Below are 12,721 nucleotides of genomic sequence, written 5' to 3'. Positions count from 1 at the left end.
CCAACATCAAGGATCTGTAGAGGGATAAGAGTATATCTCTAGAGGAATGCTATGTCTATCGTCACTTTAAAGTTCTAGGATTTGCTTTTTTTGCCACGGATAGGCAAAGATGACTAAGCAGTGGTTGGTTCAGCATGTATGTGTGGTGAGAAGTGCAGCATCTGCTTGAACCTTTAGCCCATCTTTGTCACAGTAAGGTTCAACTTATAAAACTGGAGAGTGGGCATAGTGGCAGATGGGAGCGAGTTGAGTTTGTACAAATAATCAAAGTCAGACGTGGTTTCAAATATAACTTTAATTAAACTGTTAACAACTATGCTTGCTGAAGATCAGAGCACCGATCATGACCACTCTTCCGTAAACAGGACAGCAGGACCTGTTCTAAGCTGGGCATCAGGCAGCTGCAACGTCGATAGTTTTGTAGCTTTTCAGGTTCTGGAGTTGAAGGCAGGTAAGATGTGCAGTGAGTCTTCTGGGCCCTGCTTGGATGGGGGTGAGTGGGATTTGCAGCTCTTGGGTGCTTTTAGGTTGCACAGAGCCCAGCCTGAAAGGTGAGAAGGGATAATACAGGAAGCACACCTCTTTGTATTTCTGGTTCCCAGGAAAAATGCGTTTGCTAGACGGGAGTGTGGTGCCAAAAAAATGAGAGGGGAAAAAAAAAAGGGCAGAAGAATGCTAGCAGCTACCTAAACTACCACAATGGAATTGTGATCTGACTGTGGTTTGAGAGGGAAATATGTCAGGAGGGTTGAACTCCCCATAGAGGCATCTAAGGTTACTTTGTCCTAATGAAGTTTCTTGAGAGAAATGCGGGTTTTTTCATGTAAAGGAGAGCATGCCTTTTTGGATGACTCTTGGCTAAGTCAGGTTTGCCTGGTTCTTCTATAGAGAAGGGGAAGACACTTAAAATTGTACCCAGGGACTCTCTTTATTGCTGGCAGTGGGTAATGGGTGGAAAGAGATGTCACAAACAGTAAAGTTTTACCCCGCTTATTCAAGTGGCTAGCTAAAAAGCAATTGATTTCTCAACATCAAACAATTTCTAAGTTTCATAGCTCATTTCAGTGACCCATAACTGTTGTCTTAGTTAATGTGTGGTTTTGCATAAGTCTTACGGTACCTCTCTTGTTACCCTTTTTGTTGGCAGGGGCCTTTCCTTTAACCTTTGGGGTTGAAGCTTTCACAAATATTATACTGGCTTCAACTTATGTATTACACATCTGTTGAAAGTTCTGTTATCTGGCTGTTTTTTTTTCTCAGTGTGAAAATCTTCTTTATTATCTGTAAATAAAGGATGGGATGCCTGGGGCTTTCATGCTGCAGCAGTCTCTTCCTGCCACATTTTGCCTGCTTATTTTTGGGGAGAGCCTTTCCTGTGCAAGGGTTTCTCTAGCTTGTATTGTGTCTCTTTTTCCATTTACCATTCTTAGATTAATCAGTTTGCACTTACCTGTACTTCCTTTGTCTGTAAATGAGCCCTCGCCCTGCAACCACTATCACACACTTCTTCAGGGGTTCAATGAGAGGGTTCAGGAGGCTGATCTTTGCTGTGCTTGGCTGATATTGCACCATGTTTTCTGGAAACTGTTGAAAGAAGAAAATGAGCTGAAACTGAGGGACAGAAAAAGTTTCTTTTACGATTAAGGGGAGATAATTTTTTTTTTTTTTTTTTTGGTGCCAGAGGTTGCAGCCTGAGCTGCCAATTGCTAGAAGAGGCAAAGTCCAGCTTACTTTCTTCTCAACTACAGTTTTCTGCTGTAGTTTCTTTCTGCAACCTCTGATCTCTATGCTGGTGAGTTAGGAGTCATTGGGATTTCTGTATGTTTGCACATAGACAAAAGTAGAGGTGGGAATACTGTATACAACAGTGTGGCACATCTCACCTTTCGCAAACTGATGTCTCAGTGCTTTGAAAGAAGACAGCATGAGGAGAGCCATTCAACCCAGCAGAATTTTTTTGCTGCTTATGACTATGAAAGCTGTTTTCTCACTGCTGAAGTAACAGAATGATAGACCGATCTCACCTCGATAGTGAGAGGGGGATCACAAATGCTGATCTCTTCCTGTGCAAAATATATGTAGGAGTCCTCATCTCTCAGCATGGCAGTCAGCCTAAGCAGATGGTTTTCTCCCAGCTCTTCTCTGTACTGTGAGTAAGGCACAAAAACCTGCAGATTGTTAGCTGGAATACAAAGAGGTGAAAGATGACAATGCAGAGGGTAAGTACAGTCTGGTCTTAATCTGCATGGCACCTAGGGGTGTCTAGTGCCCAACATTGTACTAAAAGCTGCAGCATTTGAAAACCTAAGTGATCCCAACTGGATTTGCAGATTCAAAGTCTCTCTGGTGATGTTGCCAAAGTGTTTTATTTCAATCGCCTACAATCAACTATTCAGCCAGCCTTTTGTAAACTTACGGCTAAGTGCATTTTTCCTGAAGTGAGAGGACTTGATATACTTTTCTAACCATGCACCCCATAGAGTCCTTACCTTCATTGCTTTTGAGGATAAAATTAAACTCTTCCTTCCACAGTTGGGTAATGGGCACACCATCATAATGTAGAGACTGGATCCCAACTACCAGGTTAGTAGCCTTTTCTATACCACTGTGGTTAAACACTGCAACGGAAAGTGGAACATCTCGGCCCAGTAGCAGAGAACTCTCTGACTGGAGGTGGATGAAAAGGTTAACTGGCTCTTCAAGGGCAGCAGGAATGGAGCTAAACTGTGTTTCACTGCTGCTGGTTCTCTCAAGTTTCTTTATCTTTCTGTAGACTTTGTCAAGTACTTCTTTTTCCTGAAGGGAACCTGTCACCAAAAAAAAGCGCACGTATTTTAGTATTCTTTCCTGTTTATTATTGTGAAGCAGTAAATGCAGAGGGATGGCATTGAATTATCCTGGCAGCGCTGTAGATAACTTTCTAAGAGCACAGAGATCCTGTTGTGCTTCTGGTTAGAGCAGTTTGAGAATTTCAGCTGAAAGGACTTTAGTTGGATGTACCTGAAACATTCTGCTTGGAAAGTTTTGTCATAGTTTGTAAAGCACCTTGGTGCTAACACCTGTCAGAGCTAAAGAGGCCGTTGCCTCTAACTGCAGCCGTGGCTGGGGCACAGCTCTGTGTTCTCTTGTGCTGGACTGCAGCCAGGGCAACAGAGTGCCATAGGCTGAGATGCGATGGTAGAGTTGGGTCAAGGAAACAGCACTCAGTAATAGATTCTGGAGGAGACCTACCTTTTAAGGGAGGGGTTTAGACAAGATCTGGGAGCACAACAGTCCTTTTCAGAAAGCTGGAGTCTAAAGTATATCTTTATATATTACAGGGGTAATGGGACGTGAATGTACAGAGTATAAAGTAACAGAAATCAGGAAAGAAGGTTTTCCAGACAGGAAAGTGCCTGGTGAAGAAAGGCCTGGTCTTCTAGAGAGCTGGTTAAAATAATTCAGCAGGAGGAAGTTTGGGGTATGACCTGTGCTTTGATTCTGTGGACAGCAAGAACAAAGTGTTCAGGAAGTGGAAGCAGGAGAGGTGGATGACCCTAATGCTGTGGTATAGCTCTGCTCTCCAGTGCTTTACTCGTGATGCTGGCAGGGAATGTGAGCAGTCACTTGCCTACCCCGTACCTTCCGGATACTTGTAGTTGTGTGTGATGTCCTCACAGCGTTCACTGCCCACACCCTTGGTGCTGATGTTGTTGCCAGTGTACTTTGTGCCACTGAGAGCTGGCATTAGGGTGTCATCTGCTTTTTGTATCCAGACCTGGCACTTGGCATTGATGGCAGCAAAGAAGTAGCAGACATCATAATCAACTTCTGTGTCCCCTTCCTTGATGGCGTGAACAGGGGCTGGCCCGCAGAAGGATGGACCTGAAGAGAAAATGTGGCCCAGTTAAGATTCAGATGCTTTACCAACCAGACCCATGCCTAGTTTAGACCTATAGTAGGAGTGGTGAAGTATCTGATTCAAGAGGACATGAGGGAACAGTCCTGTGACAGAGCTCTTAGAGCTACACAAGCTGCACAAGCCAAACTGATGGATGATGATTAAAGTCAACAGGCTGAGTCCTGTCCTTTTGCATCATTCTGTTGGAAGCTGGGGGAGGGAGGAATATTGAGCTGCTTTATTTGCTCTCCACTCTGCTTCCCTCTCTGCCTCCCAAAGCCCATCTTTGATATCTTACCATTGCTTTTTTCCTGGCAGGTGGCATCCAGTGCCTGCCACCCGCTGTACTCTGGTAGCAAGTCCGCTCGAGCCATCCAGCATTCATTCCAAACGTGGAAGGTCCTGCAAGAGACAACATCATGTGCTTATACCAAGGGACTGAGCCCTGAGGTACAGGAAAGTTTTAGCCAAACCACAGCCAATTAATACTCCTTTGAAAGAGCTCCATGCATGTTGAGGAGAGCAGAGACCTTGGTTTTTGACACAAGTGGAGTTTCTCCAGCTGGACTGGGCTATTGTTATTCCTTTGTGGACCCTAGTAATAGGGTGCTCTTCAGTTTGTGTTGCAGCAATGTCTCAAGAACAGGTCATGTAGACAGGATCTCAGCTGAGCTGTCTCCTGTCCACCTCCCTGCAGCTGTTTTAACTCTTTCTTTCCCCTCCCTTATCACTTCCTGGATCCGGGTATTGTCTCAAATTCTTACTTGGGCCCTGCCATGTTTTCTTACCAGACACGGGCACTCTTGTCTTGTGTAAGCAGTCTCCCATCTTCATCATAAAACTCATCCACACTCAGGCTGCTGTTAGTGTTGTGAGCCCATGTAAAGCCTGTGACCACCCTGGTAGGAATTCCCAGGCACCTCAGAACTGCATAGAAGAAAGAGCTGTGAATCAGTTGAGCATCCTGCCCTAAGGGTGCCTCTGCTGATAGATGTAGAGCCTTTTTTGGTGCTAGGACTATTAGGAATGACACCAGGCCTGCCGTTTGGGCTTTGCAAGAGGCATCGCCCGCTCAGGGAATAAGCTATCATAGATACATTCAGTGAATGGTGTGTACTGACATGCTTTTATCTCAAAGTTAGTGATGCTGAATGTTGATGAGGAAACTCAGAGGATCTGCCTCTTATCTAAAAATTAAAGGTTATATTACTGGGATCTGTGTTAATCCACACATGTAGACATATGCTAGGGGTTCTACAGACCAAATAAGGCTTTGCTCAACACAAAAGTCTTTGACCACTACTGTACCTGAACACATGACTGCAGCAAGCACCCAGCACTGCCCGTAGCGAACAGGCTTGCATTGCGATGCAAGCCACTGCCGGAGGATGGGGCTGCTTCCCAGCCACTGGGAAGGGGGTGTCCCATCGCAGTATTGCCTGGTCCCACATTCTGTCAGGATTCCTCTAAGCTTGTCACAGTTCAGCTGCAGAGGATGAGAGAAAGATGGATTAAGGAATTGCCTCTCTTTGGTAGCTACACCTCATCCTGCTTGACGAAGCTACTCCCAAGGCAGATGAAACTAAAGGGGCGTTTGTGCAAAGCATGAAGGTCATGGCTGAGCAGAACAGGTGCAACAGTCTCCCCTGAGATTTATTCAGTAACTCCGCTAAGAAACTCCTGCAGCACTACTTGTCTGCTGCAAGAATATCAGGAAGGGCTGGAGATGGGCAGGAGGCGTTGTGTGTAACAGCCCTGGAGAGGCGTCCTCTTTGGTCAGTGGGTTGTTATGAACTGGGACTGAGGAGATGTTAGCCTTCGCGGTGCATTTGGGTTTTTTCTGCTAGGGTCAGTGCTGCCATCTGCTCTCCTTACCATGGCGGCAACTGTGCGGGAGATGTGAACAGGGTTCTTGCGCTGGGTGTGATCCTTGTCCCGTTGATGGCGTTCACCTATATCCAGCAGTGCGAAGCAAATGTCAACTATATCCTCCTCAAACTGAAACAAGAACACAACATTTCAGGAAGTTTGGCCTGAACATTTGTTCTCTGGAATCCCTGCAAGGCTTTGTAACTGTGCAGAATATTTCTCCCTTTCTGGTAGTGTTACGTAAGTGGGCTGTGGGGGAGAGCTCCAGGCAGAGATTTGGAGGGAGGGCACAACATGCTAAAGGCAGGCCTACAGCTTTGTTGAAGCAAGGTGGGGAAATGCATTAGAATGATACTTCATCCCCTGATTGAGGGAAATAAACGCTTTTCTGGAGCACTCTCTAGGTTGGCGTGGAGCTACTTTTGTGATCTGGTGGCACTAAAATGGAATAAAATCCCATTCTAGTCACTGGCTGTGTCAGACGGCCTTGGGCAAATTGGAAGATTTAGTTGTCTTCACTTTACCTATAAAATAGAAACAGTATTAATAAGCCCTTAAGTTCTTTAATATCTGTTGACAAAAAGAAGGCACACAAAGCCCAGATACAGATCAATGCATTTCTTCATAGAGGACAGCCTGAGAAGGCAGCTAAAATTACATACAGGGAGTTATGGGACATCATACACAGGTCCCTGTTCTCCTGCACAGTCTCAGACAAAGACAGTGAGTGCAGAGACCAAGTTCTTTCATCAAAGCCACAGTATGGAAATGGATGGTGTCCTATACACACAGGAGATACGCACCCTTCCTCTGCTGCTGGCTATAAGAGAACACAGACAGATTGGACCTCTGCTTACCTGACCGAAGTCCCAGGGTTGTGCTAGGACTGCATTTTCAGTCCCCCAGTAGATGACACCCTCTTGGTTTAAAATGTACTCCTGACGCTGTGCCTCATTAGCCAAGAACACCTCGTCATCTAGACAGAGGAAAAAAGCGTCGGGAAGAAAGCATTCCTGGTGTCAGATGCACTTGCATCTCTCTTACATCAGCAGACTCCACTCCAGGGACTTCAGCAGTTCCTGGCATTCTGCCCTGAAAATATACTGCAGATTCTGAATTAGATAGGAAAGAATTATTTGATTGTCATTTCTGTTTTCTTGTTCAAAATGTTCCTCCAGACCTAGGCTATTGCACTAACTGCCTCTTTTACTTTCCTGGCTGTTGACTTCTCTATTCCTGAGAAAGATACAGTGGTCTTAATCAGACCAATTATAATCTTGACTTATGTTAAAATCTTTATTATAGGAAGCGCTTTATCAAACATTTTTTCCTTAGCAGGAGGACAGGGCTCTGGCAGTGGAGTATTCCGGGAACAGGGCAGAAGTGCTGAGGCAGGCAGCTTTGAGCTTTTATTAGCCCCTTCCTCCTTCCTAAGGCATTGTGAGGAGCAGAGCAGGAGTGGTGGGGATCGCCAGGTGAGTCCACCTTGACCTCCATGGGGGCAGAGTGCCAGAGCTCAAAAGCTGGTTTTGTGAAGTGACTGATCCCAGCCTGCCTGTTTCTGATCACATACCTCGGCACCAGGGATTAAAGAGGAGGGTGAAGTTGCCCAGGAGACAGTCAGACTTGGAGGCATGCAAGAGCAGCGTGTACTGGCCAACGGGAGCATTGGCAGGTGTGCTCACAGAGATGGTCCAGAAGTGCGGGTTCTGTTCTTCCAGTGCCGCACTCCACTGCTTCTGGTCTCCCAGGCTGGAGATGGGAAATTCAGTCCGGGTTCCATCTGCTTTGGAAGGATGTGATCCTGCAGCCAAAGAGATCTGGTTGTGTCTCTTCCAGACATGGATCCTCACCCCGTGTAGATTGCAGGGACCTCGTCTGTGTCTGGAGCCATAGCTCTCCTTTCTTGTGAGAGAGTCTTAACCCTTTGGCACCTTAATACTAGTAAATCTTGCTGAGGTTAGTGCTGCACTCAGGCGTACATGTTTGAAAGTGGGATGTGTATTTCATAGATTTGTAGAAACCAGGAACAGCCAGAATGGTGCAAACCTGCCACTTCAGGGATTCAGCCTCTTGTAACAAAAGTCACAGCCAAACACTCAGATTACAATAAAACAAGCTGGGGCTGAATGCTGCTGCCCTTCTCAGGGGTCTCACTAGAAACCACCGTAACAGAACACATCGGTAACAGGCTAGCTAAGTTTGAATATTCCTAAATGAAAAGCCATGAGAGAGGAGAGATCCTGTGAGTACGTTCAAATCATAGAGCAGTGAACCTGCATTGGTTATTGGGCTGCAGTCTCTCTTCTGGAAAGAGATCTGATCTAGTTTTCACCTTGCAGTCCCAGCAGCAGGAGACTCTAGTCTGCCTTAGATAATCAGTTCACTGGCCTCAGTTCTAAATGTGGGCACCTCTGTCCAGCCCCGGAGCTGGCTTTTGCCACCAGCTCTCATCTTCGGGTGGGTGGAGGACCAGAGCTGTGATAGGTGTGGAAGTGATATTACCTGTCTGTACTATGAGGAAGGTCCTCTTCAGGTGCTGCAGGTAGCCGTGTACTGGAGCTGAGAAGATCACAGTGATAGTGAATGGCTGCCCCCGCCTCACCATAAGCCTTTCAGTGCTGATTTCTTCTGTGTGGTGGTTATTGTTGTTCATTGTGATCTTGAAATCACATTTTTTGATGCTCAGACCTGTAGTGTGAAGGGACATAGAATGAGTGTGAGGCTCTGAGGTGCCCACAGCCTGGCCCTGGGCCAGAGCCTGAGACACACAAACAGCCGGTCCTGTGTTTCTCTGCTCAGACAGTGCCCCCCTGCCTCCGAGACTTCCTGCCCGGTAACTGTTAAGGGCCTTCACTCTGAGCTTGGTTGTTCTTGTGTCAAGTAGCTAATGAGCTGCCTTTGCTTATACCTTAGCCTCATTAAATGAACTAAGTGATTACGCAAAAGCTCCTTCCTGCCCGGGAGAGGGCATGGAACAGACCTGAGTGTTCAGATGATACAGATGTTGTGGTTAGCACTGAGCATGCACTGTGACAACTTGGGAGTCTTGCTCTGTGTACTCAAGGGCACTGATGGCACTCAAACCAGCATCTCTCCATGTGGACATGTGGTTGAAATTGTGCACAGGAGACAAGCCCTGCACCAGTTTAAACTTTGCAGAGCCAGCTCTGACCTTGTATATTTTCTTCTCTCTGATGAAGCTGTCCTGGCCGTCTTCTAGACTGGCGAGTCGTATGCAGTCTGGCTACCTCTCCTTCATATGACTTTTCATGGATCTTGTCACTTTCTTCAAGGTTGCTTGGAACCTGGACCCTCTGCTTGCTCAGGTGGCTAAAACAGTCATCCCCCTGCTTCAGTTTTGCGGTCTGGCTTACCTCCCGCCACCCCTTACCCCCATCCCCGAGCTGAGGGTAACTTACTTGCCCTTGGTTCCAGACTCTCACATGTCTGCCTTAGCTGCCTCTTACTGCTCCTCTCAAACTCCTCTTAGGCATTGATACCAGCTTTTGTTCGCTGTCCCTTTTTGTGCAAACTGAACTTCCTTAGCCTTTGGAGCACTTTCTTGGCTCCTGCCCGGTAAGAAGCTCACCTCTTCTACAATCCTCATGAATGCTGTCTTAGAGTAGGTACAGTTGTTTTTCCCAACAGACAACTGGCAAACGCTTGGGACTAACCAAAGTGATTTTTGCTTACCTTGGCCCATGTCTAGTTGACTGTACCGTGAAAGTCTTCAGCTCCTGCTTGCTCTGTTTTGCAATGGCTCCTTCGGTCAGCTTTCTTTAAAAAATGATCCACTTGCGAAGTTGTTTGTTCGATTTCTTTATACAGGGTGGGACGTGATGTTGCCGCCTCTCCTTCAGCTTATCTTGCTGGCCTGCTGCGCAGAAGTTGAGGGCTCTTATCTCTCAGACCACACTAAAGAGCAGAAATGGGTGACTTTTCCAACATGCAGGGGAGGTTAAGTTCCACAGTGGGATGTAAAGCCTTTAAAGACAGCTGGTGACAATTTCTTCATAGAGCTGTGCATTGGGGACCCCAGAGTAGGAAATGCAAATCTTAACTTGGCTCTAAACAATGCACAGAATTTACCTCAAACGTAAGTGTTGAGGAGCTGCTCGCCAACATTGACCCTAAGCTACTTAGATACTAAACCCTTCAAGGAGTTAAAAATAAAAGGTCAATACATCCATTGCCCTTGTGCCTAATTCAAAAAAGCGGGACCACTTCAAAATGAGGAAACTTGTTAAAAGCAACAACTAAAAGAAGTAGAATTTCTGTAGCGTAATGCAGACTATTTAAAAATATCACACTGGTGACTTGGACTAAATACATTCTTGAAGTTGCTGTAATACGAAAGGAAGGTCACTGCATCAATAAATAATTGGTCAAAAGACAGGAACTAAGCAGAAAGAAACAGTTTTCATTGTGGAGCCGCCAGTAGTTTTGCAGAAATCTATGATCTCCCACAAACTCATGAACAATTTGAGAAGCTAGTATGAAGACATGACGCGGCAAGACTTGCTCGGTTATTCTGAGTAGTAAAGATGAGAGAGGCAGCTTTGCAAAAGTTGTCAAAGAATCTGAAGATATTGAATGACTAGGCCATAAAATAGAAAGTAGAGATCAGTGTAGGCACATATACAATAGGGAAAAGAAACCCAGATGTTACATAAGCAGTGATGCATTCAGAGATAGTTTTAGCCATTCCAGAATGAGGTTTGGATATATACTAGATAGTTGCTGCACAATATGGTCCAATGAGCTTGACGTTTTTCGTAGGCTTTACAATTGTTTGCTTATATGCATCATTTAAGCTAAATACAAACTCTCTTAGTGTTAGTCTTTTATGGCATAGCCTTACTTGTATAGGTTTGCCTTCATGGAATCGCAGAGTGGCTGAGGTTGGAAGGGACCTCTGGAGATCATCTTGTCCCACCCCCTGCTCGCGTGTGGCCACCTAGAGCTGATTTCCCAGGACCACGTCCAGACGGCTTTTGAAGATCTCCAAGGCCGGAGGCTCCGCAGCCTCTCAGGGCAACCTGTGCCAGTGCTCAGTCACCCTCATGGTGAAAAAGTGTTTCCAGGTGCTCAGAGGGAACCTCCCGTGTTTCAGGTTGTTCCCGTTGCCTCTGGTCCTGTCGCTGGGCACCACTGAACAGAGCCCGGCTTTGCCCTCTTTTCACCCTCCTTCGGGTGTTTATGTACATTGGCAAATTCCCCAGGCTGCACAGTCCCAGCTGTGTCAGCCTTTCCTCGTATGAGGAGCTCCAGTCCCTTCATCATCTTTGTGGCCCTTTGCTGGACTCTCCAGGATTCCGTGTCTCTCGTACCGATGAGCCCAGCGCTGGACACTGCTGCAGGTGTGGCCTCACCGGTGCTGAAGGAAGGGCAATCACCTTCCTCCGCCTGCTGGCAGCACTTTACCTGGCGGGCCCCAGGGTGGCATTACCCCTTTTGTGGCAGGAGCACATTGCTGCCTCATGTCGGCAGGGATTGTCACTTCATATTCACTACATCCCCAACATGCTCATAGAAATCTAAAGGAAAAGTGATCCATAGGATCCTTGAAAGTATCCATCCTGCCTGGATATTACTGTGATATCATCTTTATAGTGATGGGGGATTCTTTTTGTTTTACAGGTCCAAACATAAATCTGTAAAAATCTTTATCATCTTTATTACCTATAAAAATAGAAGCTTAAAATGTTACGTCAGAATCTTTAATAACTGGGTCTCTTCCTGAATGCAGTGTTAAAAAAAATACGTACATCTAAGTCTCCCTTTTATTTCCAGCTGTGACATGGCACGTCCATGAAATAGATGTGAATTTTCCTGTTTTGGTGCAATTTCTTGTTTCTTAAAGCAACAAGAAATGCTTACACTGTGCGTTTTGTTTTGTCTTTTACAGTGAGCAGCACCCTCTGCATTCAGTACACAAGAGTGATAGATAACAAGTGGTAAAGCAATGCAGCTTTGGTGACAGCCAGAAGAACCAAGTGATTTGAAACTGCCAACTTTGGCTATTTCTGTTTGTTTTGGTTTGGCTTTAATCTCTAAAAGGGTAGTAATTTAATTGACTGCCTGAATCAAGGCACTAGAAACTTGGATCAGGAGAACAGAATGGTGGGGAGAAACATTCGCCATCCTGGAGACTAATTTTAGTGTCTTTTAAGACCAACTCATAGTATGAATGTGTCATATCAGCTAGTGCTTACTTGAATCTTTTGAGCTATCAGAATGCAACGAGGGCAGAGTCAGCCTCTTGGGCATGCTCCAATTTAAACTGCATCTTTATAAAGGAAAATACCAATAATTAGCCGTATATTACTCCACCAACTGCCATTGACTTCTGACTAAGGGCTGTGTAGAGATTGTAGGTTTGGCAAAAGCTATTTTGATCCTTCCTTGGGCACCTAGACATTTTCCTCTGTAATAATCATTAGTTTAATTGAGCAGTTCTCTTACGTCTAACGCAGGAAGAATGTTTATTCTTGTACATCGCACTGGCCAGATCTGCGTTGTAACACTGAAACAGAACTGGATGTGGTTGCTGAGGGCGGTTAATAGTGCTGACACCCTGAGAAGCCAATAACCTCAAGTTTTGCAAAGCTTGGAATTTGGCACAAGCTCTAGGGCTGATTTTTGTTTGAACAACAGGCTTCCTTTACAAATAGTTAATTAGGATGAGGTCGTTCCAAGCTTGTGTGACAAGCACTGTCTGAAAAATTTCCTGTCTTGCATTGAGAAGAAATACTGGTGGAATTTGAATAGCTTGGCCTGTACTGTGTGTTACAGGTAATGACAGTCTGCATTCTTGCAAGATTTAATGAGATTTTGTGAAATACCATCCCTACCTCAAGGCCCTTTCTGAGGCTAGTGGAGGATTGTATACCCTGACTTTCCAAGATCCTGCGAGACTTAACTGCTAGGTGCAAAACTACCTATTCCCCTCTCCTTTCCCTGGAGAAA

General features: G+C 45.6%; 1 protein-coding gene across 2 annotated transcripts; it reads right to left on the bottom strand.

Moving 5' to 3' along the window:
* Window positions 1-285: 285 nt before the first annotated feature.
* Window positions 286-9,542, bottom strand: LOC135994987 (protein 4.2-like). Of its 2 annotated transcripts, XM_065645947.1 has the most exons (13): window positions 9,446-9,542; window positions 8,255-8,440; window positions 7,323-7,553; window positions 6,607-6,725; window positions 5,756-5,878; window positions 5,189-5,366; window positions 4,669-4,807; window positions 4,179-4,282; window positions 3,622-3,864; window positions 2,490-2,807; window positions 2,025-2,182; window positions 1,451-1,584; window positions 286-544 (listed from the first exon to the last, which is right to left on the bottom strand). In XM_065645947.1, exons 1-13 carry the CDS (start codon window positions 9,453-9,455, stop codon window positions 394-396), a joined length of 2,094 nt encoding a protein of 697 aa, XP_065502019.1. In that variant the 5' UTR covers window positions 9,456-9,542; the 3' UTR covers window positions 286-393. The 2 variants fall into 2 exon arrangements, with proteins under 2 accessions (XP_065502019.1, XP_065502021.1); XM_065645949.1 differs by lacking the exons at window positions 286-544; window positions 1,451-1,584 and having other exon boundaries at window positions 2,030-2,168.
* Window positions 9,543-12,721: the final 3,179 nt, after the last annotated feature.

Source organism: Caloenas nicobarica, chromosome 15 (assembly GCF_036013445.1).
Source record: "Caloenas nicobarica isolate bCalNic1 chromosome 15, bCalNic1.hap1, whole genome shotgun sequence".
Taxonomy (NCBI): Eukaryota; Metazoa; Chordata; class Aves; order Columbiformes; family Columbidae; genus Caloenas; species Caloenas nicobarica.
Note: the sequence above shows the minus strand (reverse complement) of the source record. Positions and strands in the feature narration are given on the sequence as shown.

Bases quoted from the DNA above. Each gene is read 5' to 3' on its own strand.
- LOC135994987 (XM_065645947.1), bottom strand. The intron at 2,808-3,621 runs GTACGGGGTAGG...TTTTGGTGACAG, and splicing joins CAACTACAAGTATCCGGAAG to GTTCCCTTCAGGAAAAAGAA. The intron at 2,183-2,489 runs GTAAGGACTCTA...TTTGTATTCCAG, and splicing joins TATCCTCAAAAGCAATGAAG to CTAACAATCTGCAGGTTTTT.